Here is a 23,226-nt window from a genome sequence, read left to right on the forward strand (position 1 = left end):
AGTGCGTCCAGCAGATTGACCAGGAAAACAGTGGGCTATAGACACATTCATTACTGTATGATTTTTTTTTTTTTTTTTTAGAATCTGTTAATATTTGGTATTTTCACAAGAATTTTGGATAGTGGCATAATGACCTTTCAAGCATTAAGGGGATCAAGCAATATTAGCAATTGTGATCAGTGGAGTTGTACAGAAACACTGGGGAGGACATGAGGTTTGCCTGAATATTATGGTGGACATCCACATACAACTTTGGAAGTGGAAATAAATATTACATATAAAATGTCATGTTAACGTTACTTTTTTTTGGTTCACACTATATTAATTTATTTTGAAATGGCACAAATCCAGACCATTGATGATCACTCAGGAGAGAAAAAAATAATCTTTTTTCTTGATGCCAGGCATAGGAAACACTATAGAGTAAAAGTACAAAGTGAAAAATTAAGTCAAGATTAGTTAGTGAGTGCTATTAAATGAGAATTAGCGATGAGTGGAAAGCTGATATCCCTTAGCTTACATTCCAAAGTGAGTGCTCTTGATTTGCTGCAAACAAGGTATTAAGAAGTAGAATTCATAATATGCTTTGAAATACAATTTATAGTTCTTTGCATATTGATACAGTTACATGGTGTCTGCCTGTAGAGTGTGTGAATATTATGGCGATCATAGGGTCACAGTTGAAACTGTGACCCTATGATCGCCATAATATTCACACATTCTATTAAATGTATTGATAGGTGCACAGGGTTATCAATAAAAATGTGTGGCACATGGCTAAAGTAATTTGCTTAAAACTTTAAGAATACTAAAAGGTTTTGACCTTGACTTGTAGGGATATGATTTCATAACACATGGAATCTATCGTTGGGAACTGATGTAAATTCCTGCAATTGGTGTCCAGTACAGAGTGTACCCTACCTCATGGTCTGTGCTTCTAGGATAGGTTCTGGATTACCATGGCCCTGAATTACAAAAGCGGTTATTGGATGGATGGATGGATGGATGGATGGATGTTATATCTTAATTCTAGGTTATGTGCCTACAGTGTATGAGGGTGTAATGGTATAGCTATAGTCCCCAACCCCTAACCTGTGAAACACCTTCTTCAACCTCACAAAACTGAGAGGCAATGTTTTCAGTCTTAGTTTCAGCTACACACATTGTGACAAGAAGTGCAATTACCTCACTGCAAAAAAGGCCCGAGTCCCCAGCAGGGGGAAAGAAAGGGAACTTAGCAGCTCTCCGAAGGCCCCTGTCAGTCTAAGTCATCTAGCTATGGGGACGTTCCTGTCCCTGGAAGGTTCTCCTTTAATGAGAGCTGCGACGTAGGAAACGGGCTCTCGTAAAGACCCCCAGTACACAGATTGGGAGCGCACCATCACTTGTCAGCAAAAAAATACAGCACACATGCAAACAAATATATGTATTGAATAAAGCAAGTCACTCATTGTCTTTCTAACCTTTCAGTTGCACAATGTTCTTGATTAAGAAAAAATAATCTAACAGACTTGATTTGTGATCAGAGTGTCAAATTGCAAAGTGTTCTCATGCAATGCATTCAATTGCTCTAATGTCAACTTTTTGTCTCTGGACTGAAGAAGAAGAATCATAGCAGTATATGAAATATAAGCTTAATTCAAACTTTAAGCAGGGTAAAGGTTATGAATGTGTGCTGTCGGGGGTTTGCTTTGATCCAGTTTGATTCTGCTCTAAGAACTGAGTGAAGGTTTGTTCAATTCCTGGTCCCCCTTGTATAAATCCATAAGCCACTTAAAGGCCTCTTCAGATCCTGATGTTTCCACCAGTGAGAAAATACTGTTCTGTAGACCTGGCACTGTGTGAGTAAACTTATATTTATTCTTCCCCTATTTTCGTCAGCTGCTTGTCCACTGCGGTGTTGTAGTGGTCCAGAGACTATTCCAGAAGCATAATACACAAGATGGGGTACACCCTGGAGAGGACACCACTTTACGGGAGGGAATCAGGCACACACACTCACACATGCACTGACTAAGGGCACTTCATAGCCACCAGATCACCTGAAATACATGTCGAGGGACTGCGGTGGGAAACCAGAGCACCTGGAGGAAAAACATGCGAACTCCGCACAAACTGTCAGGATTCAAAGCCATGTCTGAACGCACAACCTTGCTACTGTGGGCACCAGCGCTACCAGCTGCTCCACCGTCTCACCCAAATTTATGAATAAGGAATAAAATTGCCAGAAATATGTTTTTAAATTCTTCTTACATATTAACAAAGTCAAATGCAGAAGAGTCTGGGTTTGTGCTGCCTTTGAACTTTAGGTTTGACGAGCAGCTACAGGTAGCTGTAATATTTACCTGTTGCTTCATGTTTTCAACACAAAAATATTTATTTATAGTAAAATTGTAGCTTTTGTGCTACTATCCTCACTTTTTTGGTATAACAATATAATCTCTATAAATTTTTATTTTGCTTCTACAGCACATTTAATCTTAAGGAATTCATCTTGTGTTTGTTTACAACAGCAGAAACACAATTCCTCAGTTTTTTGACTGGAGCTATCAATATTTTTTTAAATTTAATCTTTAACATTTGAAAACAGTTTCCACCTGTTATAATTCTCTGAAAACACAAGGTTTTTTTTGTGTGTCATCTTGAACTTTAAATAAGAATTAAAACACATATACTGCACATAAATAGTGATTTTTGCACCTAAAATTGTATTTGTTCTGTTTAAATAAATTTGGAGGATGAATAAATTTCAACTGTCTAGGTAATGGAATTCTTGCTTTTCAGTGACTGAATATTAAGACCATTACTTTATTTTGTTTCCCCAAAGCAGAGATAATTTTTTTTTTGTTCTTGATATTGAAACAGATTGAAGTTATTAGTTTTTTTTATTACTATTTTGACTCTGACATGATGGGGGGTGCATTGGCGCAGCGGGTTTGGCCAGGTCCTGCTCTCCGGTGGGTCTGGGGTTCGGGTCCTGAGTGGAATGCCTCGTGATGGACTAGCATCCCATCCTGGGTGTGACCCCTCCCCCTCCAGCCTTTCGCCCTGTGTTGCCGGGTTAGGCTCGGGTTTGCCGTGACCCCATTTGGGACAAGCGGTTTCAGTCAATGTGCGTGTGTGTTTGTGTGCTGAACACGTGACACCTTGACACTGAAGTGCTTTCCCTAAGAAGTGTGAGGAAGTATTATAACCAAGGGACGCCCGCACAACCGGCCGTTTCATCTTTTGTACCTGCTCTGGAGAAACCAGCGAGAGCTAAATTATTTTTTACAAAGCAGTCTGTTCGCTCCCTACACAAAATAAGTGTTGCTAAACCTGTCATCAAATCACATGCTGAGGCTCTCTGGGAAATCATATTTCCAAACTTCGAAGAAAGACAAATTTTTAGAGGACTGCTCTCTCCAAATTCTGTCACTTTTACACTGGGAGGTGGAGGAAATCCTTCTCTCGTGTAGAACTAATGAATAGCGGCCTTGCTTTAAAGTTGCAGAAACTCTGGTTGGATGCAAGCATTCTGTTGTGATGTATAATGCAGGGGAAGGGGATCCTTTCAAGGCCATCCTAATAACTGAAGCCTTTTTCTTTTTCTGAACATGCAGTCCATGAACATGTAATCTCCTGCCATCACAGTAAGGTTTTAACTCTGAATTTATGTCAGTCTATCATGGGTAACATCATTACAAATGACAGTCAGAGATGCTTTTTAGGGTTTAGATTTTGATTTTTTTTCCCAGCATTTCGGTAAGAGCGCACTGACTTCTATAATACTACATTAAGCATTGCATATTTACACCGGTGTGTGTTAAAACATGGTTTTTTTTTCCTGAAAATTACATCCAATGTACTTTTTGAACCAGCTGCTAATAAAGCTGTTAGGGCTCCCATCTCAAGGTGCAGCATTTGAATCCTTGTTCCTGCTCTCATACCCTTGATTGAAGTACTTAGCCTGAATTTTACTAGTAAGAATACCCTACTGTACACATGGGTAAATCACTGTAAGTAGCTCAGCATACAACCTCACACTGTAAGTCACCTTGGAAAAAAGAATCAAATACCAGATCGTGATTAACCTTCTACATTAGCTGCTTATAAAGCAGCATCAGTCACCTTTAAAAAACACTGCCAGATTTACAGACGCTGTTGTTTTTTTCGCATCTCATGTGACGGTGCAGGTTTTAAGTTCCGACTGTTTGGAAAACACGCCGTAAACCATCGACAGACCGCAGCAAATCAACAAATCAGCAAACCGTCTTCAGATGGCCTAGCGGTCCACAGATGCCGAAGCCATCTGTGACTCGCTAGGCAGGGATACAGGTTGGGGGCTTAAATATTTAGTTTCACAAAGGTCAACATGCGCATTGTTTCAGTGCTGGAAGAAAAAGGCCAGAATAACATGACACTCCCTTAAGAATGGATTGGAAGACACGCTTCTGCTTGAAATGCACAGCCACAGTACAGCAAGAGTGCAGCTCAGCATTTAAAGGGCTCTGCAGACAACCTTGAGCTATGGTGGAAAAATGAGAGCCGCCGCATGCCAGAAAACAGTACAGCACAATTGGATTCCTGACAGACGCTGCTAATGTCTGCCCCCGGGAGCTGGGACAAGCGTGATGGACGGCTGACCGGGCCAAAGGAGGAGCACACTGGTCCCTTCCAACTTGCACTCGTGCCAGAGTTGCATGGTGAAGTGCGAATGGCACGTGGGAAGCAGCGTTCCGCGGCTGTTCGGCCGCACACGACTCCATTAAAGAGCGTGTGGATTAGACACAAGTTCAGCGTAAAAAGAGAGGACTGCCTGTAGCGTCGTGTTTACAGCTGCTGCCTTTGGATCCAATGGCTGCTGCTTTGATCCTCATCCTCCGCTGCAGTACCCTTGAGCAAGGCGATAACTCCAAAGGACTCCGGTAAAGTTACCCAGCTGCCTAAACAGGTAGTTGTAGGTAACTCAGTGCAAGTGGCTTTGGAGAAAAGGGTAAAGCAATAAATGTAAAATGAAAGGCTCTCAAGTCTGAAAATTTAGAAAGGATAAAGGAGAGCCATGTAAGCCATTATGAATGATTACCGAGATAAGCACGCAGATCTTTGAGACTCTGCAGTCTAAAAATACAACCCACACTTTTTTCCCCTCTACTGTCCGGCCAAGGCTTATTTGAAATTAAATCAGTTTTTTTTCATGCGAGTCTATAGGTCAAATTCATTCTGCCAGTTCAGCGCTTCTACACGGTTAGTGAACTGGAAGGAATAAAATCATTACCCTAATTGTTCATTAGAGTATAAGGAGATAAGAAATATTTTCTTTTCACATTCTGCTCTTGCAGGAGGCGCAAGGCTTCCAGGTCGCGCGATTGTCACGGCAAAGCCGAGTTATACTGGGGAGGGGAGCGGATTCTTTGTCCTCGGGAAGATCACGGCTGAGAGCACTTTGGTGTTTTGAGATGCAAGAGCGTTCCTCTACGAGAGCAGAGCCTGAAGGGCGATCTCTCAGTAGAGTATGCTTAATGCCTGTCTTGTCCGCTAAAGCAGACGATGAATGTGTTCCTCTGGGGAGGGAGGAGCAGGGGGGTAACGCGCTTTAAACACACCGCACCGACTCAGCTCCAGCAACAAAGGAAAGCATCCCAAAAAAAAAACTGCCAGATGCCTGACAGCAAAGAATCCCAGCCTTGCGATGATCTGCAGCACATGATGCTTCTTCTGCGCATCTCAGTGAACTAAGAACTTACCTCTCATTTAAAGATTATAAGGTTCTGCTCCTGCGTAGTGAAGGTTTTTCCTCTTTCAAGGTTGGAAGGGTGGGATTTTCACACATGATGCGCTTGAGCTTGATGACTTGGGTCTTAAGACGTTGGTCTGTTGCAGATGAAAGGGTTATTGGATCCTCTGCAGAAATGGAAGGACTTTTTCCTATGATTGTGTCCCTTATGTGTCCGTGTGTTTCAGAGGCACGTGCTCTCACCATGCATACAGCTGTAAAAAAAAAAAAAAAAAAAAAAAAACTTTGAGGAGGGATAAACAGGTCTGCTTTCCACATAAAGACACCAAGACCGTGTGCTGTCTTTCCACCCATTAATAACCTTAACCCTAACTGTGAATAAAAGTTTCTAAATAAGCATATTAATTGGCAATGGCCCCAGGGCCTGTAATAAGGAATATGAGTCATATAAATACCATATGGATGATATTTATAGAATTCCCTTCCAGCGTTTAATATACATGACTGAAAATGAAATAACTGCACAGAAGGGACATCCGCTCTCGGAAGCACAGGATGGAGTTATGGGTAAGCTGATGGGAGGGCTGCATCTTCCACTCTGCTGTGCATTGTGGTGGAATAATAGCGAATTGCTAAGTAATACTGCAGATGCTGGGAGGAGTCCTGGGTAAAGCTGGTGTTTTAACCATGAGGCATAAGAAGGGATGCATGCCATCTATTTTTCGTAGTGTTGATGCGCTGTCGATGCATGTAAAAGCTCTTCCATTGGGCCTATGGGAGGCAACAAAGAAGAGTGAAAGCACTCATGGGCGCTACGCTGGAGTTAAGTGTGTTAAACAAAGCAAGACATGTAGCGTTTTGGACGCTTCAGCCATGTGCACCCAGCTGAGTACCGTCCGTCCCTGGCGGTCGATGTCTAGTCATGTGACCTCTGACTGGCCAACGGCATTAACATGTGAATTTTGGAAACTGATTTACAAAATTATTAAAGTACTCTGCAGGTGTGTTGTTCTGTTTGTTTGCCTTGCAGATTAGATTCCCACAAAGATCTGAAAGACATCATCCTTTCAAAAGGTTTGAATTTCCAAAGCGGCAGGTGAGAGGGGGCGGGGGGTGGGAAGGGTTTCAAGGGAAACAAAGCACCCCCTCCCACCCCTCCCTCCTGCGTCAAAATGCTCATTGTTGCTCTTTGTGTTTACAATTCAAAGACGCATCAAGTCACATCCCATCATTTCCACGTTTGGCAAAGCGGCAGATCAGGCCTGTCTGCCAGGCACATCGGACGTCACATAAATACGCGAGATGCAGACAAAAGACAGACAGAGAGCGCCTTCTCTGTAGGAGCCAAATCAGTGAGACGTTCACGCAAGCTCCAGGAGACAGGAGAACCACGAAAGGGCAGCGCTGAGAATGACAGGCAAAGACCTTTGCTTGATCGAGTGCACTGGGCTGTTCCCAGAGTTTTGGGCTTGTGGGCACGCTCACTCACACGCGGGCGCACGCACACACACATATGCGCACGAGCGCACTCTCATCCGTGTTGACCCTCCTCATTAAGGCGGACCCGTTGCAGGCTGTGGAGTGCTGTGGCTTTGATTTATCACCCCATGAGAACCCAGCTCCTAATATTAAGGGGAGAGTGGAAGCAGAAGGCAATCATTCATTGTGTGCTCCATCAAAGCTCAACTTTCCCTATTTAATATCTGTCCATTCAAACACAACAGGTGTGCTTTTGCAAATAAAAAAATATGAACACATTTTTTGCCTTGATAATACATTATCTACCTATGCCATATGTAAGTCAATCAATGCAATATCTCACTTTTTTTAATGAGTCACTGTATGCGCCGTATCAGTAGGAGTGTGTGTATCTACTGTTTTGGCTGATAACTTTCTCAGTTCTGTGTTTCCATTTATTTTCTATATTCAGAGTAAAATTGTGCATTCGTTTTTATCGGAGCTGCTACGAGATATGAGAAATGAGAGAGCTGCCCTGACGCAAAACAGATGTCTGAGAAATCTGCCAATGAAGTTTAATCATATCATATTGTAAGCTATTATACTATTGTTATATTAGAAAGGTCAAATTTGTAATATTCTCAGGACATAGCACTAAAAAAGGTTTAACATTACTTGTTCTGAGTAAACAGCTGGAGAAGAATATGAACAAAAGTCTTGTGTAATGGGAGGGGTGTGGGCTGGAGAATATTTCCTATTGTTGAGTTTGTACGCTGTCAGTCCCCAGTAACATCTCCGCAGCTTCCGTTTGGTCAATAATTCAGTGTTTCTATTCTGCACCCGGACACATGCGCACGTGCCGCCCCTGTGTTTTGTACAATTTCAATAATTGATCGAAAGAAGCTGGGGCACGTTAGGCTCCAGCTCCAGCTGCCATCAACTGAGAGGTAACAGCTGGTTTTGATGGGGACGGCTCAGCAGTGGGCTGTTCGCTGTCATATTGCCTTATTTCGGCAGAACACGTCTAGCATTGGGGAGACCAAAGATTTAAAATTAGCAGACAGGCAAAGTAAAATCACCCCGGAAGCGTTAAATAAGCTCTGATTGTAGGTCTTCAGAAAGGCCCCCGAAAGACTCATCTCAGCTGTGATTTTACAAGATGTATTGTGCAATCATGTTTCTGTAGAACGAACCATTACTGGGATGACGTGCAATAAGAGAATCTGATGATACAAGCCGATATATGTAGGTATTTCTGAGACATCTGTGGCCACATAACTGTCTACAGAGCTATTACAACAATGAAGAGTCTACTGCAGGCCATGGCGTGTTTTTAAATCTGTAGTCATTGCATCGTCAGGATCACGCTCATTCATTCACACATAGAGACGCTAGAAGCAACCCGAGTTCATCTGAAACATATCTTCTGACTGTGGGAGGAAACCCAAAAGAATACAAGGGGATGTGCCAATTTCACACAGACTGAAACAATTTACATTTTTTCATTTAGCTGACACTTTCGTCCAAAACAACTTACAATTATTTACCCTTTCATACACCTGGGTGAATTTTACTGAAGCAATCTGAGTCAAGTTCCTTACTAAAAGATACTACTCCAGTAGGTGGGACTCAAACCTGCAACCTTCAGAGTTGAATCCAGCAGCTTGAATCACTACACCGTTCCCTGGCATACCTCCGGCCCACACACTCTAAGGCACCAGTGCTATCTGCTGTGCCACAGTGACACCCCTAAACCCATAGTGTATAAATTATATTGTAAAGAGTTTCCAACAGTTCTGTATTTCCAGGTCTCATTAGAACGACATGTTAAAACTGTGTGTCTGTAGTATTTTTTGAGAGGTTAAGGCTTCATTAATATATCTTCTGTGTTTGAAGTCTGTAAAGAGGAAAGAGGGAAATTCATGATTTTTCAACTTCAAGCAGAAATACACTTCACAACCACTGGCTTTCATTGTCACCATAGCAACAGGATATGATGAAAAACTTTTGAAATTTTAATAATATTGTTTGTTGTTGCTTCCTTTTTGTTTGCCTCTGTTGCTGGTGTGCAAATTACAGCAATATTCTCTTTGCCCTTCAAGGATCAAATTTCATTTTAGTTACAGTCTAATTGCATGGAGTTGCGGTGTCAAAAACTTGCTTTCTGATTTTGGTGTCTGAGGAGCCACAGTCCAGTACATGGCTCAGAGTAAAGAGTATAGAGCATAACCGTGCTGTAGATGTCAACAAAAGGTGAAATCACATAAAAGAGAAAGAAAGTCAGGGATGCTTTTCTTAGATGTTTATCGGTGACAAAAAAATCTCAGAATGCTTCTTTTCAGACTGCCTCTGGCATTTCTGTAGTGGTGAAGGAAATACCATGCAACCCAAAGATTTCCATTTCAGATCCTGATAGATGATTGAGAACTTCTGTTGCACCTCATATAAAGATGTTCAATCTGAAAATCTCTAGTTACATTTCAGCTGTACATGTAATTAAAATAGCAAAAATGTGACCTATGTAAGTCATTTTGGGATAAAAGACTCTGCCAAGCTAATGAATAATGTAATGCAATGCTGTAATAGCAGACAATACCTGTATTGTGGAAGAGGAACAAACAGAACTGTAGCTCCAATAAAAAGCTCACACCCTTGAGATGTGTGTGAAGGAACGATTTAATGCGAGACCTTACCCAGAGAGCCGTTATTTAGCCCTCTAGAGAACAGTGCGTCATCATTTATTGATACCCGTCAACAAGGTCTAGTTTCATGGTCCGCAGTGTTCAGGATGGGATCAGACGGGTCTCGGATAGAGTCCGGGATAAGGCGATTTCGCACAGGCTCCATGCTATAGGAGCCCTTACAAAAAGACATTAAAAACTTCAATAAACAATTGACTCAACAAAAGAACGAAATGGATTTTGAACAGCAGCTTTTCGATTCACAATGGGGCCTGGGAGGGAGATTTCGCAAGAACGTAAGTACGGACGCTTCTGTCTAATAGAGGCCAGACAGAAGTAGACTCAAAAAGTCAATGGTGGATCTCTGCTTTTTGTAACTGCAGCCTGAGACAGTTATGACATTTTCCGTAATTATTCTAAAAGAGTTGGTTATATTACTGTGGGACTATTGATTTGGCTGACTGCTAAGCCCTTTGTCACATGCGAAAAAGGACATATTGGTGTGTTGTATCTGCCACTGTTACTCTGCCAAATATGTTTATTCAGTTTTACCCTCGTATGTAAAACAGATTAGCTCATTTTAATATGCTAAAGTCTTTTATTTATTCTTCCAAGTACCGTAATGAGGTTCATATTGCACATTCATAACAATGCTGAAAATATTATCATTCTGTATTGAATTATGATTATTATTCATGCATTTCTTTTTTTGTCTGCACAAATTCATAAGGAGTGATTTGTATTCTGTGCTTGAAATGGTAACTTTTTGTTTATCTTAAGGGAGCAGGAAAATGTTTAAAAAAAAAAAGTCGAAACAAAACAAAACAAAGTATTACAACCAAAGTATTGTTACAATTAATAGCATTTTGATAAATTAAGTGACTAGTTAAGTGAATGCTATTTTTTTTTAATCACAGATGTTTCTTTACTGAGGTCTAAGGACTAAGTTTGTAATTTATGGAAGAAAATTCTGAAAAGAAGAACAGAAAGTATGCGAGGACTGATATTCATCCTGAATAATTCATGCAGCACAAACCTCAGACAAAGCAGTTATATCATTTACATATCAGTAAAAGTGATCTTCGGATTCCTAATCAAGGACGGATCTCTGAGATTCGAGATGTTCACATGAGTTTGATGGACATCCTTTCCATCTTAGTTAATGACTCCAAATCTTCTCGCAGCTGTATGTTTAAACATTCCCCTTGCAAATCTTCTCATTCCACGAACTCTGTCGATTTTGTTTTCTCCGCGATGATAAGGATTAACAGATTAAGAAAACGACTTTGTTCTGAATCTGTCTGACAGTTTGCTGCTGCTAGATGCGTTGATCTGAAGTACAGTTGAAGAAACTTTGGGAAAGGAGATTCTAAACTGCAGGCATTTGGTAAAAATGCCATAATGAGATGAGATATGAACTGTTGGACAAGGACATTCTATTACATATAATTCTATTGCCTTTTTGCATCATTTACTATATTTTCTGTTCATTTATTTGTTTATAGTGTTCCTTCCATGTCCGCTTTGCATTCTGATCGTCTTTTTTCATCACCCACAATTTCAAGGTTTCACGAGCAGGCCAACTTGTCACATTTGCGAAACTGACCCCATTTGGATCACATTCCTTTGTGAACCTTGGACCCCATAGAGAGCTAGGGTTTCTTCGACCTTGGATTCGAGTCTTTTTTTCTTGTTGATCGAAGCACCAGGGAACGTGCGTACGGTTATGCGCCCATGATGGCTCTGATCGTAAATTTCAAAAGCCTGAGCAGGAGTTGCTTCAACAGCCCTTTCAGGTGGCACGGCATAATGACACCATTACAAAAAGATTGCCTTCGCCATCCAGCCTCGAGAAGGGGAGATCTCTGCAGATGCCGCTTGCGGAACGACTCGACCCTTGAAGGAACATCTAGCGACATGTGTTTACAGACAAATGACGCAGTATTAACAATGGGATGGAGAGATGAGGCCTTGTAAAGTGATTGTACTTTAAGTGCTGTTGCTAGGCAGGAGGTGTAATTCGATAGTAGAGTTACCTCAGGAACTCCTCGGTGTGTCACAGAGAAGCGTTGGGTTTCAGCGCAGTGGCGGGAAGAGGAGCCGAGGGCGCCGTCGCTTTCTTTACCTCTAGCGTTGGCAGTCCGAAGCAATCGGTAAATATGACCCTTAGTCGTGGATGTTATTTCATGAGAGTTTGGTCACGGTATTCACCAGTTTTCACCTCCAAATTGTGAGTATTCTGTATCATTGTCTACGGTTTCAATGTTCATCTCTTCCACATAATACTGGTATTTTTGGTTAATATTTACAGATGAGTGCTATAAGGTGGAAGTGTAGGATGCTGGTCAAACATCTCCCTGGTGTTTCACTGATGTTTATTTTTGATGCACTAAATTTCTACATTTTCCCACAACGACCATTTGTATTATTACCATCAATGGGCAAAATTATATTCCCAGACCGACACAAGTTCACTCAAATTGACCCAAACCATACACAGCCACAAAAAAACATTGTTGTTATATTATCCCGTTCTAAGGGAAATTCTCTTTACCAAACTAATTCATATTATCGTATGAATTATCAGGATTCGGAAGGTCCCGCTCTCCGTGCAGTTTTCTGAGGCTGAAGAGACTGCTGTGTTATGCATATTCTGCAGCGGAGTGTGAGTGCAATGACAAGTTTCACACTTACATGGAAACTGTAAAGACTTATTTTTGCAGCACACTTGTCAGCTGTTTAAAGAATGTGTGGTAGAAATAATGCGAGAGGAAATAATTTGTCAAAGTGGAAAACAGAAAAAAGGGAAAACCATGGACATGAGTTATCAATGACTGGGGACTGGGATGTAACATGTAGAAAATGATGTACAAATTAGGAAAAAATGGTGTACAAATTAGTAAAAACAGATTTTGAAATAGAAAATGTTACTTGGTATGGTAGATTATATTCATCATCACAACTTTGTTCCTCTCACCATTTGCTTCGGCACTAACAATTTGGATGTGCAAAGGAGAATATAAAACAGGCTTTCTGAGATGAGATCTGTGTGTGTGTGTGTGTGTGTGTGTGTGTGTGTGTGTGTGTGTGTGTGTGTGTGTGTGTGTGGTTACTACTTTAAACGGGAGCTCAGTTCAGTTCATCGCTCCAGGGCTATACACCCTGGATTTAGTGCACTTATGAACTGCAAAGTCCAGATGAAATGAGTCTTTATACAGGGCTGAATACAAATTTCGTACAACTGAGTACAAATTCCTGAAGTCTGGATGAGTGAAAATCTGTATAATGAGTGTCTGTATAACAGTGGAAGAGTGTAGTGGTGTTTACTGTCAAAATAAAGGCTTGTCAAAAGGGGTGGGTGCATTGGTGCAGCAGGTTTTTGTTGGGTCCTGCTCTCCGGTGGGTGTTGGGTTCAAGTCCCACTTGCGGTGCCTTGCAATGGACTGGTGTCCCATCCTGGGTGTGTCCCCTCCCCCTCCAGCCTTATGCACTGTGTTGCCGGGTTAGGCTCCGATTCGCCGCGACCCCACTTGGGACAAGCGGCTTCAGTCTTGTGTGTGTGTGTGTGTGTGTGTGTGTGTGTGTGTGTGTGTGTGTGTCTGTGATAAAGGATTGTGATGAATTCAGCCTGGGCAAACTGGCTAGTCATTCACTACATGTTCCAATAGGTTTTTCCTGGTTGTCCTTTAACGTTTCACATCATTGTTTTAATTAAATCTATGCTCAGAATAGCATTCTAGGGATGTCGATATCATCTGAGAATAAAACCAATTTCATGGGTCTGAAATCCCTGCAGTGAGTCATGGGAATATTATCCTCTCATCTGGATTACATGTTTTGTATAGCTTCCATTGAGTGCTGAAAATTCTTTAGAAGGGTGAGTTTTACTTTAAAGGTAACAGGCTGATGTATGGTTGGCTGTGATGTGTTTTTGGTAAACAAGACCCTTGTAAGCGATGTGAACAGTGTTATTATTCTTGAACAAAGGCAACTTTTAGGGACAAGATGCATGTGTGCAGGATCCCCGGGACATAGATAAGGTCAGACCTAATGATTTTAGCATCAGTCCAGGTTCAAGGAGACTTGGTGAGCACCACAACGCGTCAGAACGAAAGAAAACATTGAAATGACCCTCTGACACCCATCCATTCGCTCACCTAAAGTTTAACTCAAAACCTCATTTGTTGATTTTCATTTACAATAATTGTGTTGATTATATCTCATAAATACATTTTTCAGCACAGTATTGAAAAACAATTCAAGGAATTGCTAGCCTTCCACATTGTAGATGTTCATCGGCATTTCTTACTTTCCCAACTGTAACGATATTTTTTTTTCTCATCTCGGTTAGAATAATTTGCATGATTCTCTGATTCTGTGATTCTGTGACATTAGGCATGGATGCAGAGGCCAGGCCTCTTGCATTATAAAACATGGTTCTGCTGTGGAAACACATAAATTCTTTAGATATTACTAGCCACAGTCTGCTTACATAAGTACCTTTAGCAACATGGTTAATTCAGCAAAAACGACGTTGTGCCGCACAACTGGTATATGTCTGTCGATATGTAAAAAAATCATTCTCACTCTCACATGTAATCTAACATGGTTCGCTGTCGTAAGACACCTACATCACTTCTGGACAAGTATTTCTCTCTGTAAGGTTGCCCCAGCTGCTTGCATCAGCCTTACATGTCTCCTCTCTCCCAATCCAGCCACAGAACCAAATCTACGGGCTGGCCACCCCCTTCCGGGACCTGGAGTGCCTCCTCGGCACCCTCCTATGGATGGGACATGGCTTCCAGTAGAGAGGGGAGAGATTGCTTTGTCAAGTGAGTGCACGGGGTGCAGTGGGGGGGGCAGTATAATTACCCGGGTTCGGCGTGCCAGCATTACCGTGGGTGCACCGATATTCCAGACACGTTGTGGCTGCAGCTTCTGCATAAGGCGCCTGTGCAGTCAGAATACTGATTCCCTTTGTGTTGAGCCTCTGAGCCGAGCTGCGTACCCACCTTAAACCCGCAAACACCTCGTTCCCGTCCAGGAGGCACAGACAGATGTAAAGGAGCTCCAGCAGTATTTATTTTCCCTTTGTCTCTCTCTTTGTGAAGCATCAACACATGAGCTGCTTTGATCACGCTCAAACCGGGGGTAGTTTTCCGAGGGGATGGAGGTGCCGGGATGATGGTGTTACCGGCCGTCAGGCGTGATGGGATTGTGGGGAAAAGGGAAAGCTCTTCTCCGGGATGTAGCGGTTTTGTCGGAGGCCCAATCTTTGTGCGTGTTCAACAAGGGAGTCTTTGGTTTCTGCAGTTTTACCTTTGACTCCGAAGTTACAAGACTATATTTCTTTTGTAATTATTTTTGTGTTCGGCAGCTCCAAGTGTGGCCGAGCTAACATAAATCATGTGGTGCTCTAGGATTTAGCACCTCCTGTCTTTTCATTTGTGCCTAATATTTTGTTTTCATAGGTTCCCTAATTACATCTTAGCCCGCGTTGTGTGCTTCCGTTGAATATCAAAGAATGCCGTGCCACGTTTATGAGCTGTTTTAGCTTTGCTGTTGCTTAAGGGGATCCTACGTGGCTTTTTAAGTTTGAGGATCAATTTCTGAGAGTGACAGAGCAGCACTGGAAAGTTTTTTGTGTAGCAACAGCATGTTCAATAATAATAATAATAATAATAATAATAATAATAATAATAATAATCACCATCAGCTCCATAGGGGCAATATAGTGGCACATTTGGGAGTGCTGGAGCTTCACTCTCCTTAGCTGTAGGTTTGAACCTGGGTTCGATTCCAGCTCATTTTATGTGGAGGTTTTGCAAGCTCTCCCTGTGTTTGTGTGGGTTTCCTCTAGGTGCTCCTGTTTCCTCCCACAAAGACATGTATTTCAGGTGAATTGGTGACTTGAAATTACCAGTCAATGAGGGTGTGTGATCATCCTTTGATGGACCATAATCGTGCTCAGGATGTCCTCTCCTCTGCCTTTTGCCCTATGTTTCTGGGATAGGCTCAGGAACACAATGACACAATGAGAAAAAGTTCTTAATACCAGAAAAATAAGAATAATGTTGGTCAAATTAATATGAAGTTAATTCATTATATCTTATTCACTTAATATCCAAGGTACGTGTATGTAAAATGGGTTCATGTAAAGTGTCAGATAATTAACAAATGTAAATATACATTTTTACTATTCTTGCTTCTATAATACTCCATGCGCTATGGTGCTCATTTTTGGCCAGTTGTTGAGTTTTGCATACCTACTGCTGCTTGATGCCACCCCGTACTGTGGCATGACACACACTCCTGCATTCATGCAGGGCTTCATTACAGTAAAACCTTTTACTTTGCCGTCCACTCATAATACTTTTAAACAATAACCTAAGAAGTACGAGAATAAAAATATTTTAATAGCACTGACATGAAAAAGAAGTCATAACCTCTGTGACATATATTGAATATTACTGCATTTTATTGTTCACGCGGTTCATAAGTAATATCCTGGGAATTGAAAAACTCAGACCGAGTTGACACTTCTGATCCTGACACTTGCACACTTTTGTTCACTCGCTTTTCCTGTCCAAGTCCGGGTCGCAGCAGTCTGGAGCCTATCCCAGAAGCACAGGCTGCAAGGTTAGTTACAGTACACCCTGCCTGGGATGCCGGTCTATCACAAAGTAGCTACACACATACACACACACAGAAGCAATGGGTAATTTAGACTCTCTAGTTCACAAGAAACACATGTCTTCTGACAGTGGGAGGAAACCAGAGCATCCAGAGGAAACCTTCACAGACATGGGGTAAACATGCAAATTTTACAGACTTCGCTGAATTCAAACCAATATCCAAATGGCCAAGGAGCTGCTAGGCAACAGAGCTACCCCCTGTACCAGCATGCCACCCAATCCTGACACTGCTTTTCATGACAAGCAGAGCATATCATGATAGACTGTCTAAGTCTGCAAAGCAAAAGCTAGTAAAAAATTAATACTAGAGAACAATAGTTGAATATCAGATTGTGGATGACCCCAGCATTGTGATTTATTTGGATTATTCATAGCCTATTGTATAATTTTATTAGATAAAAGCAGGTAAAAATTGCTATGCATTTTTTTTTTTAAAATCAACATCTCAGAGCTAAGACAATCATTTTGACTTCTTGACTGAAACCACTGATTCTGAGGTCTGTTACCACGTTAAAATTGGCCCTTAGTGTCAAAAGGAGAGCATTTCAGTCTCTCCAGACCTTGACAAGCAGATCTTTTGCATTACAAATTAACGTCCTTCAAGTTTCCACGAAACACTGTCAATTTCAGTCCCACTCTCTGGTCCAAGTCACAACCTTTGTCAAGAGAGGAGAAGAGACAAGATGAGATGAATAAGATGATTGGTGCGGTGGAACGAGGGTCGGAGAAGTCATGCTGATAAAATCAGTCGAGCACAGGGAGAAAGAAGTTACTCATTATGAAGCAGAGAGAGTACAGCAGTCCGGACCGCTCCAAGTCAGCCAGAACGGAATGTGAAAACTCATAGTGGACAAATTCCCAGCTCGTCTCGTTTTTTAACCAAACAGATGGTCCAGCCACAATAACAGCAATCGATGCGTACAGTTCGCCGGATTGCGCTCCTCCTGGACCCAAGCCCAGCGGAAGTTATCTAATCTTTAATCTGTCGGGATTTTTGATGAGGACAGACCTTGACATATTGTACCAAAGTGTGTTTCGCCACAGCTGTGAGACATTCGTCCTTAAAGACTCCCCAAATCTGGACAATGGACATGTTGAGCAGGAGACTAATGGACTGTGTGACTCCTAACTTCTGGCCTGGGCGCATGACCATACGAAGTGAATTCTGAATTTTCTGCATGGTAACACAGCAACAGTGCAAATCCATCCTCTGTGTCTGGGTCCTAGATTCCTGAAGGGCAATGTCTTTGGGTGACTTTGCATTTATTACCATAACTTAAAACATTTCTAGTAGTGTAAATACACGAATTTTATTTACCACAGCAGTAATTTCCCATTTGCTGCATTTATTCTGTGTTAATGGATGTGTCATAATATATGCAACAATATGGCAGTATGACACGGTTGCTGTTAAATCTTTAATCTGCTCAAACCAAAGCTTATGTATTGTATTTTTCTTTTTTCTTACTACGGAGTCATTGTTAATGTGCATGAATTTGTATGCAATTGTACTAAATGTCTCACTGAATAACTGAGTGACAGTGCTAAGTGGGGATTCTGCTGTTAAATAATAAAGCCTTATTATTTAACTGCAGTTCATAGAACTTCATCAGATCTGGTTTCAGATTTGGATTAGGGACTCAATCCTTAAAGACCCAGAAACCCTGACATAATCACACCTGACTTAAATTCCTAGTAACCGCTTTTGATGCGCGTTAATTTCCACAAATGTGTCATTGAAAATTAAAAAAAAAAAAACAAAACAACAAGCTGATAAGCAGGGATTGTACTGTTAATGAATAGAACTTCATTATTCGACAGCAATTCATGGAACATCGTTAGATTTAGCCTCAGATCTGGATTAGGGACACAATCCTCAGAGGGACATAGACTTTGACATAATCACACCTGGCTCATGTGAATTTATAGCAGTCAGTACACTATTTGATGAAGTTTTTCACTCTACATAGTGGAGGCCTGTTCATCTTTGACCTGGAATCTAAGCAAGCAGTTCACATTACACCTAAGGCATCCTGAGCGTAACCTGAGAGTCTCAGTTGGTCTATATATCGGAAAATTAAACATAATCTAAACCCGGGGAAGCTAGAGTAACAGGTTGGTTTTGATTTTTGATTATTCGTTCACATCCCAAATGGAAACTTTAACACATGTGAATGTCTCATTAAACTAATCTGATGTCTGCCCGCTGTTGAAATCAAAAAGACATATTAGTCTAATGTCGACTGGCTGCTTAGGAAGATTAATCGTACCTTTTCACCATGCGGTGGAACATGTGTCAGAGGCAATGGCGAATTACACTTTGCCGTGAAACTCATAGCTTTAATTAGCCGCCAGTGTGGGTTTCATCGGGGAGGACAGGACCGGGGGGAGAGGGAGGAAAAAGGCAGCCCCAAGAGTAATTTGTCAAGGGTGCCATTTGGTTTGATAAGGGTGTATATACTATATACATATTATATAGTATGTATACATAATATATACAGAGAAATCAAGGGCTCAAATGTATCCTTAAGGAATTTCCGAATTTACATTTGCAAAGGAAGCAGTACTGTATATCTTTCATTCATTTTCTTAATAGACAGCCTTGCATTAAAGATTGATAACTGAATACATTCTGTTTATCATGTATTCTTTTACTAATGCATGGTAAGGCCGTAACGGATTGTTTGACAAGACTGTTCAATTATTAATTTAATATTTGTATTATTTGGATTCAATGCATGTCGCATTTTGCCTTTGTGTTACTTTCACCATTTTGCGTTGTGATACCATTTGGTATTATAGCATTGCTGGTTGTCCACAAAGTATGTTATTGCCTGGCACATGATTTCGGAATTGGATATATGTCACTGTTTGCGTACTACACATGTATACTGATGAAGGCTTCCTGCTGAACCGTATCCCTGTTATGAAAAATAAAACTATTCCAGGAAGCTCATGGGAGTTCTACGTTGTTTTTGTTTTTTAATTTTGCATTATTCGAAAGAAAACCACAGCGTATAATTTATACGTATATTCTCTGCAGGATGATGGAATAATGTTCTACTTCATATTCTTCACGCTATGAATAAATACTATGAGCTAGGTCAAAATTTGAGAACAGATAACAAAGTCAAGAACAGACCAGGTATGACATATGGACAGTAATTCTTCTTATCCTATAATTTAATTCCATATTGACTCCCATATGAGTGGAGTCCATTTCATAGGTGACCTGCTAAGAACAGCTGCCATGCAGACTCATAAGGATTAACGTGCACTTGATAGTCATTGCTGACACTCTTCCGTTTTCTCGAGGTGGTTCCTTTCCAAATGAGACATCCTCGTTCAAGCTAAACATTTCAAAATCATCCGTGAAGGAAAATATGGACACAATTCAGGAACTTTCATACTGGACTATGCGTGACAGCACATTTTCCTGCATGTTTCGCGAAATAAATTGTTAATTCAAAAGCACATGAAAGGAACTTTGGCAAGGCATAAGGCATGTACTATATGGTCTTGGATATTAATTATATGAGCGAGGGATCTACTGTTGAAGGGTATGCTTACATACAGTTAAGATGCAAAGTTAGTGGATGGTAGAATTTTGCTTGCGTAATCTAATGTACTTAATTGGGAATGACTTGGCAAGTGTCCGACTGGTTTTTTGTTTCCTGTCTCCTGTAGTAGCGGGTCCCAGAGCAGCTCACTTGAGGAGGTTCGTCTGGACAGCGGCCCGTTTGTACCCCCAGCTCCAAGGAAGGTGGAAATGAGACGGGACCCTGTGTTAGGGTTCGGCTTTGTGGCGGGGAGTGAGAAACCCGTGGTGGTACGTTCCGTCACCCCAGGTAACCACCTCAATTCTAAAATTCCCCGTGGAATGTAAAACACGTACAATGGTTTGCAAACGTGGGCTTGTAACCTAACAGTTGCCTGTTCGGAGCCCAGGACCAGCCCTGCAGATGTACCGTTGAGCGAGGAATTCAACAGGAATTTTTCGAACTAAACACCCAGCTGTACGCTCAACAACGTTTTAAGAAACGAAAACTCCCAGAAGAAAATTATGAACTTGTCAAAGCTATTACTGTATGCTACATTGCAAAGATTTATCTCCTGTCAAATACTTGCAGTACTTCAGCTTGAATTATGTAAGATTTGGAAAGTTTAATCAAAAGGCCCAAGGGACCTATTTCTCAGAAGGTAGCTGTGGGAAAGACCAGTGATGTAATGAGCTATCTAGTTCAATGGAAGACGCGGAGTAGGAAAGTGTCCAAGTTCTAGTAGGAATCTACACCACGTGAGGCTGCCCGAGGGCATCGTTTGCACAGGGAGTGAAAGAAAAATTAAATACTATTTTTCCTGGGCAACTAGGGTTTTTGTCGCCCACATGTTCCACACCTCTCCTCCCAAAACAAACTGATATTTGCTGTGAGGATTACATTATCATGAACAAACAGACTCCAAGCTAATAATTACACCGTTCAAAATTCATGCATATTTAAGTTTTTTAAAAAAAAAAAAAAACAAACTCTGTTTTCCTTGTGCCCTGTGATAAAGGCAACTAGTCACTCTCCATATTGGATGCCAGCACTGGGACTTTGCAACGAAAGGTTTGCAAATGGATCAGTCCCAGGGCCCAGACCTCCGCTAAGGCGGTAAACACAGTAAAGGGGTGAACTTAAACAGTACAGAATATGGGATTGGGTGTTAAGGGAAGCACTGTGTGCGTCTTGCAGGTGGTCCCTCGGAGGGAAAGCTCATCCCTGGAGACCAGATCGTCATGATCAATGATGAAGCGGTCAGCGCTGCCCCCAGGGAGCGGGTCATCGACCTTGTCAGGTACTGCGGCTGATCTGGTCACCTTTGCAATGCGCGAGGACTGATGGAGGGGCTGAGAAATTCAAGAGGAGGTCCGAATCCTGCGACAGAACAATTAAAACCGTCGTCGGCAACCGTTACAGGGGATTAATTACGTCAGTAAAAATTCGATGTAAGACACCGCACTTATCTCTGCTGGTGTTCAGTCGGACAATTTCAGCTGCCCCCACAATCAGAAACTTTTAAAGAACAGTTAGGAATTAAACAGACATGATGGATTTTGCGTGATATTAAGTATTCCCGACCAAACCGCTGCCAGCAACACTGTGAAAGCTTAGGGTTTGAAGATTGATATGACACTTTAAAAGACTGACAGAAGCAATTTTTAAGGCTTCTGTATATGTTGCGCTTTGATTGGTAAAGTAGTCCTAGATGTCAAAATAAATTATGAGCAAACTAAATGACTCACTACCTTTAAAGCTATAGAATATGGTGCTGCGGAAGCTGTGAAACTTTGAGGCATCTTTTATTAAAATCCTGGTGTGTTGTAATTTGTTTACTGGACTGCAATGTCAACTGGTACTATAGGTCTTTATGGAGAAACGTACATGAAACAGAATTCTCTTTTCAAGACAAAAGTACACACACACACACAATGTCTACAAACGCTTTCATTAAGCGGGGTGTGAGGTGAACCGGAGCCTAACCCGGCAACACAGGGCGCAAGGCTGGAGGGGGAGGGAACACACCCAGGACGGGACGCCAGTCCATCCCAAGGCACCCCAAGCAGGACTCGAACCACAGACCCACCCGATCACACCCGATCAAGCCCGCTGCGCCGCCGTGCCCCCGCTCCCGAGACAAAAGCATTCCAGTTAATTTAATTACATATCTATGTACTGTGCACTGCATATGTCTTTGTATGGTTACCGTAGTCGACATTTGCTCCTTGCCGTATGTCATGGTTAGAAGGTGTCTGCATTCGCATGGATAGTAAAAACTGTCCTCACAGTTCTGGCCAGGGAAGAAAATGTGTAATTTTTGGCCAACTCATTACCATGGTGACAAAACATGAGATAGGGATTTGTTATCTGGACATACAAAAACAATGTTTCCCAACAATACCCTGTTTTGGCAGCAGCATGAGTATTAGGGGGTGTTGAGTGCCAGCATATGAGAAAGTAGTCTGGAAGTGCAAAAAATTCATTCCCTGATTCGTCTGTCTTATGACCACAGTTCATCAAAATGAAAAGGCAGCAACTATCTCAGTACATTTAAGAAGCTAGGATTGAATTTAAAAATTTGAAATTTAGATTTTCAGAAATGTAAGAAGCTATTTTGTATCTGCTGCCAATCTGTCTTTTGATTTTTCTCCGCTTAGTAAACAAATTGATATTTTTTACAAATATTTTCAAGTTGATTTCAGATATTTAGTCATTAATGTCTTTAAATTTTTTATTCATCAGAACATGTCAGATGTGTCCTACATTTGATAAAAGCTGGAAAAATTGTATGGCAGTTCACAAATTCAGGTCAACCTAAAAACCTACAGTAATATACGGTTACTTGTGAAACCATGGAATTTATGGTTCGTAACATACCAGCATGAAGTGTCAACACCAGTTTTGGTCCGACGGTAGATACACATGCAGGACAGATTTTATACTAGCACATATACAAATTTAAACTGACAGCATCTTCTGATCACCTCTGGTTACTCGCTGGCTCTGATGCAGAAGTGACCTCGAACAGCCTGGACGCAGAGGTGGCGTTGGCTCCTTTCATCCAAAAACAGCAGGTTGAAGTGACTCAGAAACAAAAATGATGAGCAGGAGTTGGTTTCCATGGCACCATCGGG

At 41.5% G+C, this 23,226-nt stretch overlaps 1 protein-coding gene across 1 annotated transcript in view; it reads left to right on the plus strand.

Annotated features, from left to right (window-relative positions):
- Nucleotides 1-23,226, plus strand: part of frmpd4 (FERM and PDZ domain containing 4) — a 38,316-nt gene that overhangs the window by 1,351 nt on the left and 13,739 nt on the right. Inside the window, exons 2-4 of the mRNA XM_018741756.2 lie at nucleotides 14,571-14,687; nucleotides 20,238-20,398; nucleotides 21,287-21,389. Of these exons, the coding sequence (XP_018597272.2) occupies nucleotides 14,571-14,687; nucleotides 20,238-20,398; nucleotides 21,287-21,389 (381 nt within the window). The remainder of the gene's footprint in view (nucleotides 1-14,570; nucleotides 14,688-20,237; nucleotides 20,399-21,286; nucleotides 21,390-23,226) is intronic.

The sequence above is a fragment of the Scleropages formosus genome, chromosome 12 (genome assembly GCF_900964775.1).
Source record: "Scleropages formosus chromosome 12, fSclFor1.1, whole genome shotgun sequence".
In the NCBI taxonomy this organism is placed as follows: domain Eukaryota; kingdom Metazoa; phylum Chordata; class Actinopteri; order Osteoglossiformes; family Osteoglossidae; genus Scleropages; species Scleropages formosus.